The sequence below is a fragment of the Arvicanthis niloticus genome, chromosome 13, assembly GCF_011762505.2.
Source record: "Arvicanthis niloticus isolate mArvNil1 chromosome 13, mArvNil1.pat.X, whole genome shotgun sequence".
In the NCBI taxonomy this organism is placed as follows: Eukaryota; Metazoa; Chordata; class Mammalia; order Rodentia; family Muridae; genus Arvicanthis; species Arvicanthis niloticus.
In genome coordinates this window covers 56,915,636-56,931,051 of record NC_047670.1, presented here as the reverse complement: position 1 = coordinate 56,931,051, position 15,416 = coordinate 56,915,636, and the positions used below count along the sequence as shown (strand labels likewise).

Here is a 15,416-nt window from a genome sequence, read left to right as displayed (position 1 = left end):
TAAACCAAGCTGTCCTTGAACTCACAGAGATCCACCTGCCTCTGCCTTGTGAGTGCTGGGATCAAAGGTGAGTGTCATTGGCTGGCTTTTTGTTTGATTCCAGATAGAACTGGACAACACTTCATTCCATAAAACAGAGCTAAGGTTTCACTGAGCCAAGCACAAAGTTGTGGTTTTGTTTTGTTTTAGGTTTTTTTTTTTTTTTTTTTGATGGCTTTGTTTGTTTGGTTGGTTGGTTTTTTGAGACAAGATCTTACTTTGTATCCCTGACTGTCCTGGGATACAAATTCAATACTGTAGTCTGTCAGAACACTGTCCAAGAACGTAGTATGTGTAAGAATTCTGAGTGCTCGTGAGAAAACTACAAGGAAACCCAGACAAGAGTTCTTATGACCTCAGTTTTGGTTTGCTGCTGCTCCCATCCTGTCCAGGCCTGTTCCCCCAACCCTACCAGAGACAGGGTTTCTCTGTGTAGCAGCTACGCCTGGTCTGTTTCCTCAAAACACAGAATCATTTTTGGAACGTGCCCCTCCCAGTTGTAGCAGATAGGAGTGAGTTCACTTTAGCTGTTGTTATTCATACACTTCTAAGGAAAAGCGTTTTTGCCACATGTGATTTGTCCTAGTGATTGAACACCTTACTCGTGTGACTCTTCTTTTTCTTATTTATCTATTTTTATTTTTATATAAGTACATTATATGTTGTCTTCAGACACACCAGAAAATGGCAGTGAATTCCTTCACAGATGGTTGTGAGTCACCATGTGGTTGCTGGGAATTGAACTCATTACCTCTGGAAGAGCAGTCGGTGCTCTTAACCACTGAGCCACCTCTCCAGCCCTCATGTGACTCTTCTTAACCATCAGAGTATAAACTGATGCTGTGAATAAAGGTGGCTATTGCATGAGACTTTAGTCCACCTCACTTATCAGCTCCAGCCTCCCAGGTCCCACCACCTTTACAGCAGTAGTCCACACTGGCCTGACCAAGCCAGGTCAGTCAGTCAAGTCGGTATCAAGGGAGGGAGTGAGGATTGAAAAGAAACAGACAATTAGACTACATTATAACATGACTCCAGCCAGTGCTGAGGCTGAAGCAGGTTTATTTTTTTCCCATTCAGCTTTTATACCATTCTAGGTACTTGCAGAGAACAGGGTCAGTTCTAGATCAAAGATAAAATAATCAAACAAGGTAATAAAGAGATCAAACAAGGCAATAAACAAAGCTTGTGATCAGTGTTTCTAGGGGCTTATCAGGATATTCCTTTTATCTTATCAAGATAAAAGGAATGCCATGCATTCCTCGGTTGAGTTTACCTTGAGCTTTGTATTCGCCCTAATGTAAATATTTTTATTTGAGTCTACTACCCTGTCCTAGCCCAATGTCAAGTTCTTGCCAAGTTTCTAGAAGTGGGCCCCAAAAGCTCTGCACACTGACCCTCAGGCAGTCCTCTTCTTTAGCTTCCCCTACAATCACAGGTATGTGCCACCTTGCCTGCTAGGAGACTCTTCTTGCTCTGCATGCCTGGATGTCCTTGAACTCACTATGTAGCTTAAGATGGCTCTAAGTTCTGGAACCTCCCCGGGGAATATAGACTTGACCCCCTACCTGGCTAAAGGTTTGGTTTTTATAGAGAGAAAAGGTCTAAAGAAAGTTGAAACAAAAACAAAAAGTAAGTCGCTCATATCTAGACTACTTTCTGTTTCACTGTTCTATTGGAGTTTGGGGAATTGTAGTTTCCTTTGGACCTAATAATAACCATCCCACATAAACCCACCTACACATTACAAATTTAAAACAGGTAGCAAATGTCTCTGGAGGGATATTCTTTAGTATCTCAAACTTAAATATGATGACCACTGATATTCTCTTAGTTGCTGTTATATTACATGATAAAGGAATCAAGCAAAGAAACACAAATATCTGTACAAACACGTGGGGGTGGGGAGGCATTGTTTGTTTGCTTGGTTTTTTTTTTTTTTTTTGAGACCTGGTTTCTCTGTGTAGCCCTGGCTCTTCAGGAACTCATTCTGTAGACCAGGCTTTGAACTCAGAGATCTGCCTGCCTCTGCCTCTCAAGTGCTGGCATTAAAGGTGTACATGTATACACTACCACAGCCTGGCTTCCTCTTTTTCCTTTCTTTTCTTTTCTTTCCTTCTCTTTTCTTTTCTTTTCTCTTCTTTTCTTTTCTTTTCTTTTCTTTTCTTTTCTTTTCTTTTCTTTTCTTTTCTTTTCTGTGTGTGTGAGGGTGAGGTTATGTGCTCCCACTCCATGTTTGGAAGATCATCTGGAGCATACACGGGTATCCAGTTCCCTAGAACTGGGGTTACACAGGGTTGTGAGTGCCATGTGGGTGCTGGGAATTGAACCTGGGTCCTCTGGAAGAGCATCCAATGCTCTCTTGACCACTGAGCCATCTCTCCAGCCACTCTTCTCTTTTTCTTACCCCTCATGCTCAATTCTATGTCAAAAACATTTAATGTGCCTTATCCACTGAGATGGCTCTATGGGTAAAGGTCCCTATCCCAAACCCATTGACCAGAGTTTAATTCCTAGTCTCCACATAGTAGAGGGAGAGAAGCAGCTCTTATAAGTTGCCCTGTAACCTCCACATATGAGGTGCTTCGTGCATGTGCCCACACATAACTAAATAAAAATTAAGAATAACAAAAAGAGACAGAAGGGCTGCTGAGGGAGCTCAATGGGCAAAGGTGTTATAAATCAGGTCTCAGCCAGTCTGCTTCTCAACAACTTGGAGGCAGCAGCTCATGCCATCGGCCCTCTGCCGCTGCCAGCTACAGCACATTTCCATTGTTGCTAGAAGTTGCATAGCAACACGCATGCGCACTCTTACAAGGTACCTCTGGACATCATGGTGAGCTCTCTCTCTTTCTCTCTCTTTCCCTCTCTCTCGTTCCCTCTCATTTCCTGTTTGTTCATTCCTTCATCTGTCTTCTGTCTGTCTTTATCTCCCTCTCTCTCTCCAAAATGCCCTTTTGCTCTCCCTGCTCCCCCAATAAACCTTGCCCTAAATCTGTTCCTGGCACGATGTCTTAGCAGCCAACCTTGACTCTGACCTGAGGTTGGTCCTTAGGACACCATAAGGTGAAAGGAGAGAATCAGCCCCTCTGACATTCCCACTTGGGCTGTAGCATACACGCCAGCACATGTACACTCGCACACATTAATAAATAAATCATATAAGGAAAAGCTGGCACAAACATGAATAAAAAAATTTAATAAAATCTCCAGTCGTGGGGACTAGAAGGATGGCTTCATGGTTAGGAACACTTACTGCTCTTACAGAGGACCTGAGTTCAATTCTCAGCACCCACACTGGGCAGCTTACAACCCTGCCTGTAACCCCAAAGCTAGGAATCTGAAACCTCCTTCTGGCCTCCTGGACATCTGCACTCAAGTGCACACACGTACACGAAGACACATACATATAGTGAAAATAAAATAAATCCCCAACTCCACTTCAGAAGCTGGCTAGACCTGGAAGTCTTCTCAGTGGAAGCCTGAATCCTAGTACAGCCTGAATAGAGAGAGGGCCCTAACACCAGAGGACCACCTCAGAGTGATGACCACAGCTGCAATGTGGGCTGTCCCAGTCTCTTCACGATTGGCAGGCCTACTGTGTGTCAGGTATTATGTATATTCTTACTTACAATGTTTATTCTCATGTGCAGAGGAATCATACAAAAAAGATGATTTTCTTCACTTTTAATAGATGGAGACACAGCTCTAGAAATGACAATACTTGGTCCAGGTCACAGGACAGTGGTTTGGGAATGAAGCCTGAACTAATTCCAAAGTCAATGAAATGGATCATGTAAACATGATCTGGGAAGGGTTTTTCCTCACTGTTTCAAAACTTTTTGTGCTGGAAATTGAACCCAATCTCAGACCCTATGTTATGTAGGTACTCACCCTCAGGCTGGACCCCAGAAGCTTTGGAAATGTCTTTCTTTAGTTTTTTTGTTTTTTTGTTTTTGTTTTTTTGTTTTTTGTTTTTTTTTTGTTTTTTGTTTTTTTTTTGTTTTTTGTTTTTTGTTTTTTTTTTTTTTTTTTGGTTTTTCAAGATAGGATTTCTCTGTCAAACTGTCCTAGTTGTCCTACAACTCCCTTTCTAGACCAGGTTGGCCTTGAACCCACAGAGATCTGTCTCTGCTAGGATTAAAAGCCTGCACCACCACACCCACTGTTTTTTAAGGGAGGTGAATGGTGAAATGGGTTTTACCAGTAAACAGAACAGTATCTGGAGAGGAATCAAGGCAAGCCATCAGCAAAGCCCGTGCAAGAAACAAAGAATAACTTGAGGTACAAACGTTGCATCGTTACCATGTGAATAAAGGAGCATAGAGAGAAATTTCTTTTTGCAGAAAGGATATGTCAGTATACATTTTTTTTTTGCAAAAAAATAAAAAAAGTGATTTGCCAGAATTCAAAGACACCTAGCAAGCACTCTGGCAAAGGAAGTTCACCTGAATTTTTTAGCAGCAGGTGGTGACTATCTTTTCTCCACTGGTTGGGGTCAAACCTCAGTATTTCGAGACCCTATTCAAAGGAAATGAAGGAAAAGGGGGGACGGGGTCCCAGATTCAGTCTATCAAGTTCTGGGACTGTGTGTGTGTGTTGGGGGGGAGGGGAGGTTAGAAATTGTGTACACAAAAGCTTACATCAGGTAGGGAGATTAAAAGATGTCCTTAAGGGTTGGAGAGGTGGCTCATTTAATTAGAAGCACTTAGTGTTCTTGCAGAGGATCAGGGATTTGGCACCCAGCACCTACAAGGAGGCTCACAAATGTGGGTAACTCCAGGTCCAAAGGATTTGACACTTCCAACCTGACTTAGGTGGGCTCCTGCATGTACTTAGTGCACATTCAAACACTCGCACAAATGCAGGCGCACACACAGTAAAATAACATAACAAAGAAGACTCGCCTAAAAGTTTACAAATTGGAGATTTATTGGCCCTTGGCAGGCTACCTTTGATTGAAAAAAAAAAAGCAACAAGCATTTCTCACAGTGGGTATAAGCCATCAAGGGATATTTTTCTCTTTTCTTCTCTCTTTTTTCCCTTTTTTGTCGTTTGTTTTGTTTTAAAAACAGGGTCTTATCTAGGACAGTCAAGGCTACAAAGGGAAACTCCGTTTTGAAAAATACAACAGGGTATGTAGTCCTGGTTGGCCCGGAACTTGTTTTGTAGACCAGAGCTAGGTATATCCACCTTGCGGCCTCTGCCTCTGAAGGGCTGGATGACAGGTGAGCCAGCGCGCCGGGCTCTCCCGGAGACTTCTTCAAGCTCAAGATGACAGGGCAACACCTTCGTCCTACTAACCTTGGGAACTAGGAGCAGCCGGGCTCTGAGTCCCGCCCTCCCCCGCCCCCTACTGTAGGGCGCGCCCGGCAATCACCAGCAACCGGCTGCCCCAACACTGTCTTCCGGTTCAACCCCTTTTCCCGCCGGTTCCTATCTCGGTCCTGTACGAGCACTGACCCCGCCCATTGCCACGCCCCTCCATCCTAGGTGCCAGTACTCTTCTTTCCACGGCGCAGGCCCCGCCCCCTCGTGGGAGGGCCGATGGCCACTGCTCCTCCCCGTGCCGCGGAGCTGGCCCCGCCCCGGCCCCGCCCGGCCCCTGTCGCACGCGACCCTGGCGGTGCCTGCAGCGACAGCGCTTGGCGCGCAGAGCTCCAACCATGGCAGTCGCCGTCGAGGGCGCCCGCAGGAAAGAGCGCATCCTCTGCCTGTTTGACGTGGACGGGACCCTCACGCCAGCTCGTCAGGTAAGGGCCCCGAGGTTCGGAAGCTCCCGCCCAGAGTCACGCCGGCATCCGTGACCTAGAGTGAAGCCGTCACCGCCATGTCATCGCAGACACCCGCGCGACCCTGTCGGAAACGTGGAATGCAGTGGTACCGGCTCCTGTCACCGAGGAGATGGGACCCAGACCCTCTCGGCCTTCCAGGCCCCAGCCCCTCGTGTGGGTTGGCATCCACGTTCCTGCCGGGAGCGCAGAGCCTGGATCCAGCCTCCGGGAGGAGCGTCTATGGGCAGGAGGGCGGGTATCCCCGGCTCCAGGCTTGCACAGGCCCAGGCTGGGCTCTGGGATGTCCCAACCCTATTTCAGCCCTAAGATGCACTAGTCAGTCCTCAAGCTAGCGTGAGAACGCAGCGTTCCAGGCAGAGCTCAGTGCGCTTCCAAGCCCACAGTCGCCCTCTACTGAGGGCAAGAAAGATCTCTCAGTCATTGCACTCTGGCATCCACAGGCCTAAAACTGGGTTTAGCTCCTTAAGCCTCTTAAGGATGGTTACCTTGCACTTCGGGTTAGAGGGAGGGAGAGCTGCTTTTCTGATTGAGTTTTGTTTTTTTGTTGTTGGTATCTTTTTAGTTCCACCCCACGTGAAGGTGAAAGGCCCCAGGGCTAGTCTGTTTACAATAGAATCGTTGAGCACAGTAAAAGTGGGAGTGTATTTCTCCTATCTGCACTTTATGGTTCACCCTCCTTCTTTTTGCTCATACCCAGTTTTTCTCCCTTTGACTCATCCTGGGTCGTTCTTGCCCATCCTTCATCCTTGAGACCACCAGGATGACCAGAAACGGGGGCAGGGGGCAGATGCTACTGGGCAGAAGCCCATGTGATCCTAAGTCTTAGCTTCCTGATAGGCCTTCCCCTCTCCAGAAGGAATCGGGTACCTTTCTTTCCAGCCAGCAGAGATGGATCAGGAAGATGCAGGATTGGAAAGAGGGAGGGTGGTCCCTCCGAGGCATGCCTGACCTCTGTGCTGCACTGACTTGCCAAGGCCTGAACAAAAACTGCCTGTCAGTTAGACTACTACTAAACCCTTGGGCTTAATGCTTTTCAAAGCTAATTTTTAATTATACACTTGTTCACAAGCACGTTATTTTTGTCAATAATGAAAACTTTAAAGGCTAAAGACCACCTTGACCTCTCACCAGTATCCCAGGCCCAGCCCCCATGCTTGAGGTAATACCCTTGTCTATGTAGTATGTATGGCTCCGTTTGACACCTTTATCTGGATTGCTTTGCCCACAGGAAATACTAGACATTATTTTGTGAGGCTATGTTACTGACTTGGCATTATCCTGCTCTGGCTTCCTACAACTTGCTTTAGACCATAAACAGCGTGTTTTAAGGACCTTGCCTTGTTGGAAGCACAGATCTGGCTTTATCTGTGCCCTGACCTGGTAATATTTCCAAGGAAGTATGTGTCATTGTCAGGCTGATAAGCATGCGAGTTGCTTGCAGCCAGTTTTTCACTAATTATAAACCATACCCAAAGGAGCAGAGAAGCTGAAAAGCTAGTTGACAGGGTATGGACATTGTAAGTTTCAGTAGATGTTGCCAAATACTTTCAAAACAATTGCACCAACTTATGTTTTCATGGCCATCCCTCGGGAGTTCCTGTTTCCTTCCACCGTTGTCTCTAGCTATGGTCTTTGCTATCTGGATATATGGAAGTTTGAATTCTGACTCTCTTGTTCAAATTTCCTTGGTGGAGAATCTTTTTATACTTTGGACATATTTCATTTAATGGTAACTGTGATCCCCTTAAGCGGCTCCTGCTGTGGCAGCCATGTTATAAAGGGGATAATGGGGGAAAGAAAGGCTTTGCTTAAAGACTCTTGCTCAGGTCAGAGTCAGAGCTAAGCAGGTGGAGCTTCTGAGGTCTCTGCCTTGTGCAAGCAAAAAATCTTTTATTTGGAAGGTTTCTACCAGAGATGTTTGTGGGTTTGGATATTTTTCAGGTTCTGAGCACGTGGATAATGAGTTTTCTTGGCAGTAGGAGCCACGTGGAAACACAAAATCCATTTGTGTTTTAAATATAAGTGATAAACACCTACAGACAAGTTTTGATGCTCTCAAATTTTTTTCTGTTAGCAGAGCTCCACTATGGATGCAGCACCACAGAACTAATCTGTGTTCATTCTCCCGAGTCCTAGGATTATAGGCAGGCTCCACCATGTCCCCTCTTTTGTTTGGGGTTTGTTTTCTTTTACACAGTCCTCTTCACTGTGTAGCCAGTGGGTGGCCTTGAACTCACGGAGATCTTCCTGCCTCTGTCTCCTAAATTCTGGGAATAAAGGTATGGGCCACCTTGCCTGGCTTTCTTTATGTGTTCCCACTAATGAACACACACATGTGTGCTTGATCATGTAATTTCTCTGCCTGTTCTGGAACTTGTTCTAAGATCAGGGTAGCCTCCAAATCAGAGACCCACCTGCCTCTGCTTCCTAAATGCTGGGATTAAAGGTGTTTGCCACCAAGCTCTTGGCTTGCTGTGGTATTTTAAGACTGGTCTCTTAAAAGTCACTATGTGGCCAAAGATGAGCTTAAATTCTTTCTGGTCCTGCCTTCACTATTTCAAGTGCTGGAATTATGGGTATGTGCCATCATTTCCGACTTACCATGTTCTACTCTGCAGACAGTAGAGTGTAGTATTTTGTTTGTTTTACATTTTATTTATCCTGTATGTGTGTGTCTATGAGGACATGCATAAGCTTCACTGAGTGTGGAGGTCAGAGGACCTTCCCTGGGGTTGAACTCAGGTTGTTAAACCTCTAGGCAGGCTTCTCTGCTCGCCAAGCCCACTCATTGAACCTTACATGTTTATTGTTTTGTTTACATACCTTTTGTTTCAAACCCAAGACCACAAGCACTTTAGCCAAGTGCCCAGCCCTATTCTATGCTATATTTCTAACATATTTCTGGTTTTTTACAACATATCACTTGAGGTCACCTGTGGAATTCACCTTGGGTATTACAGCAGTGCTCAAACAGTTGTGCATTTTGTATTTCTGGCTTTTTAGTTAGGGGTGCTCCCTGATTCTGAGCACTAAGTTGAGTAGAGGTCCCCAATTGACTTTGATAACCAGAGTCCTTCTGTCCTTCCTGCCTCACCACAGAAAATTGACCCTGAGGTGTCAGCCTTCCTGCAGAAGCTTCGAAGCAGGGTACAGATCGGCGTGGTGGGGGGATCTGACTACTCTAAGATCGCTGAGCAGCTGGGTGATGGGGATGAAGGTAGGCTTGGGCAACATCTTTTCCATTGGGGTGGGGTGGGGTGGGGTGGGGTGGGGTGGGGTGGGGTGGAAGGAGGGTGGAGCTGGGAGATGCTTGTGTACCTCTCCTGCTTCTGTGGGGCCGAAGAGGTGGAGGAGCAGCCAGAGGGCTCCACCCTGAACATTTACTGAGTACCTGGTAGTAGCCCAGGGACTGTGCTAGATTCTGGAGAAACAGCTAGAAGCAGAGCAGGCAGCATCCTGCCGTTAAACAGTGCACGTTTTAATTTCTCCCTGCTGAGACTCGGCTTCTGTTTGTTTGTTTGTTTGTTTGTTTTCTTTGTCTTTACTGGCAGCATGATGAACAGTGCCTACGATTTGTTGAGAATAGCCATGTATCAGTCTTGTGGCCATGTATCAGTCTTGGGGTCTTGCCTTAGGGGAGACATGATTAAGGTACTTGTGTGTATGTGCCTACATAGGGAGGTCAGAGGAAAGCTTGCAAGAATCAATTCTCTCCTTCCACCATGTGGGTCCCAAGGATCGAACTCATGTTTTCAGTCTTGGTGGCAAGCGCCTTTACCCACTGAGCCATCTCACCACCCTGTTTATTGGTGTTTGGAGACAGAGTTCCACCGTGGAGCTTTCCCTGGCCTGGCACTCAGTCTGTAGGCTGTTGGCTTTGAGCGGACAGTGTGCCTCCTGCCTTTGTCTTTGAGTACTGGCACCACCCACTGCACGCAGCTTTTTGTTTTGAGACAGAATTTCACTGTGTATCATAGTATTACAAACTGAGGCTGGCCTTGAGCTCATAGCCATCCTCCTGCTTCAGCCCCTTGGGTCTTGACGTATACATGTGCACCGCCACATCTTATCTTATTTTAATGGTGAAAACTGAACACTGAAGTAATCTGGAAACCCTTCTCAGGGTCAGGAAGGCCCCCTCAATCTAGAAGCTTCCTTGAGTTTTCCCTTTTCTTCTCTCCTTGTTTAGTCGCTACAAGTCCTAACTCTCTGTTTCCATCTGTCCACACCTCCCTTTCTACCACACACCACACACCGTACCTTTAAGGATACCGTCTGTCACCCAGACATCCCACGGGGCATCCTAACCATGCTTCCTGAGCCTCCCTGACTCCCAGTTGATTCTTGTAGCACCCAGAACTGGAGACTGCTGTGTAATCTCTGTGGGTAAAGAGAGAGCTGGAGCCTTCATTCGGGAGGGCTGAGGGAGCAGGGTGGAAATGGCGCCCTCTTCTGGGCATTCCTGGGAAGTCTTCCAGAGAGGGAGCAGGATCTTGGAGAATGAGTAGAAGGGGTGTCTCAGGCAGAAAGAAGGTCCTAGCTGAGCAATGGCCTAAAGGAATGACTGGCTGGTGTGGGAACAAGTGAAGGTGCAAAAGGAAAGGATGCTGGAAAAGCCGGTTTAGGGCGGAACAGCTGGTAGTGCTTGCTCTGCGGGGACAGCGGGTCCTTGTGTCATGCTCTTTCTTTCTCTCCTGGTTTCTCCATGGGCCCCAAGTCATTGAGAAGTTTGATTATGTGTTTGCTGAGAACGGGACAGTGCAGTATAAACATGGACGGCTACTCTCCAAGCAGGTCAGTGTCCCCAAGGCTTGCCCCCAGGCCACCCCACTTTTCCACACTGGGGTCCCGACATCTTGTGTGTGCCACGGTTTGAGCCTTGCGTTCTTTACAACAGACGATCCAGAACCACCTGGGGGAGGAGCTCCTACAGGACCTGATCAACTTCTGCCTCAGCTACATGGCCCTGCTCAGACTGCCCAAGAAGCGGTGAGGGCCCTGACGTGGACTCGAGGGAAGAGAGTGGGAACTTTGGTTTTTTATTTTTTGCAACAGGGGTTGTAGGTCAGGACCTTACCCACACTAGGCAAGTGTTCTGCCTCTGAGCCACACCCGTACACCAAGACCCCAACCTATGGATGGGTGGATTCTCTTTTTATAGTTTTTCAAGATGGGGTTTTTCTGTGTAGCCCAGCTGTCTGGAACTTGTCCTGTGGATCAAGAACTCAGAAATCTGCTTGCCTCTTGCCTCTGGAGTGCTGGGATTAAAAGGGTGTTCCAGCACCACCCAGCAGATAGGTGGATTCTTATTATATACCCTGTGAGGTCTAGGGAGACTGTGGTTCTACATAGGACAGGTTTTGAAGTCATAGCTGTTCCCTCCTCCTCTCCGTGGCTTCTTGCTCTCTCACCCGTTTTCTTTGTCACCCTAGTGGCACCTTCATTGAGTTCCGGAATGGCATGCTGAACATCTCGCCTATTGGCCGCAGCTGCACCCTGGAGGAGAGGATCGAGTTCTCGGAACTGGACAAGGTGCTGTTTGCTGAGCAGCTGTAGCCCTGTCACTCAGCCGCTCTGAGCTTTGCTTTCTCACCAGTAAAGTGGGTTTTGAGGAGGAGTTTCAGTTCAAACTTGGACACCTACTGTGTGTCATTTCTGCGGGCACATCAGTCTCTTTCTGCCACTGCTGATCTGCTTTCCTGGTGACCGAAGCTATGGCCACATTACTATTGCACATTCCTATTCACACCAGATCCAACAACTCAGGGCTCCCATGTTCTCAGGCCACCTTTTCTTCTCCAGGTTCCTTTGTTCTCTGTCCCCTCTGCCTCCAGCCTTCGCGAACCTTTAAAAACACATCTGCCTTGTAAACACAGTCTTTCCGTGGCTCCCAGTGCTGGCTGGGCAGCCTCTCAGCCCCCTCCAACAACCCTGAGGCATCTCTCTGCTCTCCTTGGCTCTCTCTCCAGTCTTCTGTCTACAAAGGCTTTCAGTCGCTCCCTGAACACACCAGGTTCTCTTAAATGCTGGCTGTTGTTTCATCTTGTTGGTATTCACCCAGGTTGCCCTTGAACTTGTGATCTCCATCAGCTTTTCAAATGCTGGGGTCACAAGTGCATGCCACCTTATCCACCGCACCCAGCCTACCCAGCCCCTCCCTGAACATCGCTGTGTGTTTGGCTCACCCCCCTGGCTGTCACCCTTCAGGGGTGATGAGTTCACCCATCCACGCTTCTGTGCGCACATCCGTTCCCATCCTGACCCAGCTGGCTGCTCTTTCCTTAGTCCCCACTGCACCCATGGCTTCCGCGCATTCTACAGATGGCAGTTCCCCACTTCATGGCTCTCTGCCTGAAGCCTGCTACCCTAGACCAGGCTTGTCCTCTTCTCCACCCTGGCTGCTATGTCGCCTGTCAGTGGGACCTCTCTATGTCCTCTGCAGAGAGACCTGTGGCACTGGGGATGGATCCCAGGCCCTCATATAAGCTAAGCAAGTGTCTTATTACTGACCCATATCACCGCCCACCCCAAGAAACATTTTCTTTTTGAAACAGTGTCTTCTTGGTGTGCAGCCCAGACTGGCCTCAGAGTCACTGTGTCACCGTGCCGGCCTCAAACTTGCGGCTTCCCGTTCGCTGCTATTATAGGTGTGTCCCGCTGTGCCTACCTGCCATGAAATGCTTTTGAATGAATGAACAGGTGTATTATTCTCATCCTGTTGATGTGGAAACCAAGGCTCAGAAAAGTGACTCTCATCTAGGGACACTTAGGGGGTTGGTTGCAAAATGTATCTTTGATCTGGCTGCCTACCTGCCCTCTGGTGTTTCCCTGAGAGTGGGCTGGTCCTGACAAGGCCACTTGCACAGTGTACAGAGGCCTGTAGTAGGCGGTGGACACAGGAATAAGGGACTGATCATTGGCAGCCTCCCAGCCAGGGTCCCCATCCCAACTCTATGTCCTGTGCACCCAGTGGGACCAGAAAAGCAGCTTTGATGGAGGTGGAGAACAGACACTGAGCCTGGCTGGGATGCAGCTGGTATCCCCTGACCCTCGCCATGGCCTCAGCCCCTTCCTTTGTCTCTGGTTCTTTCTCATCCCTTCTGGGATTGAGATGCATGGATGTTCCTGTGAACTGTGACCCTGTACAGTCCCGAAGGGATGGCATGTGCGTGCTTAAATCTCCTTCAGACTCCTGGAACAGGTGGGATGCCTCCTTAGACGAAGGCTCTGTCTTGATCAGCCCAGGGTCATTGTGATGGACATGTTAGGGCTGGAGTTCTCACATTTCCTGCCCAGTCACCAGTTGCCCTGTTAATGGGGGAAAGTGTAGCCCCTTAACCCTGGGTTCTGAGCTATATTTTCTCAGAGTGTGGGCACCCACAGTGCCATCCCTGAGGTACACTCACCTGCTAGGAAGGCAGGATCAAGGCCAGCAAGGAGCTCACATCTCTCAGCTCTGGTTTTAACTTGAGGGAGAAGCAGACAGTGGCCACTAATTACTTCTCTATTATTTACTTTTGGCAGTGGGCTCAGAGAAGTCAGGTAACTTGCCTATGGCCACACAGTTAAGCATTGTACCAGGCCTAGAACTCAGTTAGCCTGTAGATTTATCTCAGGCCCTGCCTGGCCTGAATCCCATGGCCCTCCCACCTTCTTCTGCCTCCAACCCACTGACAAGTGTCATTGGTTTCTGGATCTAGGCCTCAGCACTGCTGCTAATTCTAGGTGACCTGTTTCTCCATCTGTAAAGTTGGGGCCATGTTCACCTAGAAGGCAGGGAGCTGAGTGGGTTCTGGGCCTGGTGCACAGGAGGCCCTCTGATCCAGTGTACACTCTTCCCTCTCCAGAAGGAGAAGATCCGGGAGAAGTTCGTGGAAGCCTTGAAGACAGAGTTTGCTGGCAAGGGTCTGAGGTTCTCCCGAGGTACGCCTTTCCTGCGGAGGGCCTAGGCACAAGCTAGGACACCATTTACCTGTGGCAGTGTTGCTTGCCCTGCTCAGTGTCGCCCCCTAATGGTGAACTGTCCCTGCCTTTCCTGAGCCCAGGCCAACTGGCTAGGAAGTCAAAGGCTCTGCAGTTGACTCAACTCACCTCTGCTACCAGCTGCTCCCTGAGGCTCCTGGGGCATCTGGTGTCCCAGCTGCCATATCAGCTTGTTCCCCAGGAGCCAGAGGGGAGGACAGATGCCATGGCCACTTAGAGCCTACAGTGTGTCACCTGCTGCTCACAGCCCCTTGTGTTGGTTGTCCCACTGTGACTTGTGTCCCCACTCACTGTTATCGTGGGTCTCACTGGCCATGTCTACTTTCCTTGGCTTGCTCCTACCTGTTTCCTGCTTGCATGAGGCAGTACAGGTTCCAGGTCAGCCCTCAGTGGCTCTCAGGATTGTATAATGAACAGAGCGCCCTAGAGATGGCCATGGTACCACATGTCTGTAATCCCAGAGCTGATAGGTAGATAGGGGGAGGAAGAACAGGAATTCAGGGCTATCCTTGGCTACATTGGAAGTCCAAAGTCAAACTGGATACAGGAAATCCTGACTCAAAAACAGAGAGTGCTTTTCCCATGTTACCCTGTGAGCCTTCCTGCTGCCAGCCTTACCTGTCCCTGCCAGGACTGTCGTATGTAACCCCCGCTTTCCACAGGAGGCATGATAAGCTTCGATGTCTTCCCTGAGGGCTGGGATAAGCGCTACTGCCTGGACAGCCTGGATGAAGACAGCTTCGACATCATCCACTTCTTTGGAAATGAGACCAGTCCTGTGAGTGTGGCCCTGCCCAGTTCCCCTCAACCCAACTCCTGAGTCCAGGCCAGGACACATGGCAGTAGGACAGCAGACTTCTTAAGGGCCTCCTAGAAAACTCACTGTTCCCATTCTACAGTTAGGAAGATTGGGGCTCAAAGAAGGCTAGACACTTATACCCTGTCATACAGCAAGTCAGGACAGGTCTGACCAGCCTGGACTCCTGGCAGTTCTATGAAGGGGAGGTCTGTAGGAGCCAGTATAGGAAGGGTGGCTCTTGGGCCCCAGTCCTGGGCACCTCCTGCCTTGTAGGTATCACCTATGACCATGTCTTCTCTGTTCTTCCTCTGAGTGCAGGGTGGGAATGACTTTGAGATCTATGCAGACCCCCGGACTGTCGGCCATAGCGTGGTCTCACCTCAGGACACTGTACAACGATGCCGAGAGCTTTTCTTCCCAGAGACAGCCCATGAGGCGTGACGGTGCCCATGATGGAGCATTGGGACCTTCAGAGAGTTATGATGAGGCCTGAAAACAGAACCATGGGGTGCCACGGATCCCATGTCACTGGCCCAACACAGCATCCTGTGGAGCACTGCAGGGTCACCTACACAGGACCAAGGTCTGTGTGGGAACTGTCCCCAGCCAGGTGGCTCCTGACTCCTGCACTCTACCCTGACGGACCTGGCCTCTGATGCTGCTGGTTTGGGGGACAGAACAGGTTTTACCACAGGGTGACCTGTGAGTTCTGCTGTGGAGCCTGCTGGCCACAGACTGACAAGGGGCATTACTCAAAAGGATTTTGTCACAGATATTAAAGTTCCCAAAACAAGGTGTGG

The 15,416-nt window shown here is 48.7% G+C and overlaps 1 protein-coding gene across 2 annotated transcripts; it reads left to right on the top strand.

Annotated features, from left to right (window-relative positions):
* The first annotated feature begins 5,586 nt into the window (after positions 1 to 5,586).
* On the top strand, positions 5,587 to 15,409 carry Pmm1 (phosphomannomutase 1). Of its 2 annotated transcripts, XM_034517238.2 has the most exons (8): positions 5,624 to 5,792; positions 8,934 to 9,051; positions 10,552 to 10,628; positions 10,732 to 10,823; positions 11,267 to 11,366; positions 13,682 to 13,757; positions 14,480 to 14,595; positions 14,935 to 15,409. In XM_034517238.2, the coding sequence occupies exons 1-8, from the start codon at positions 5,706 to 5,708 to the stop codon at positions 15,055 to 15,057; spliced, it is 789 nt and encodes a 262-aa protein (XP_034373129.1). In that variant the 5' UTR covers positions 5,624 to 5,705; the 3' UTR covers positions 15,058 to 15,409. The 2 variants fall into 2 exon arrangements, with proteins under 2 accessions (XP_034373130.1, XP_034373129.1); XM_034517239.2 differs by lacking the exons at positions 10,552 to 10,628; positions 10,732 to 10,823 and having other exon boundaries at positions 5,587 to 5,792; positions 8,934 to 8,981; positions 11,324 to 11,366; positions 14,935 to 15,207.
* Positions 15,410 to 15,416: the final 7 nt, after the last annotated feature.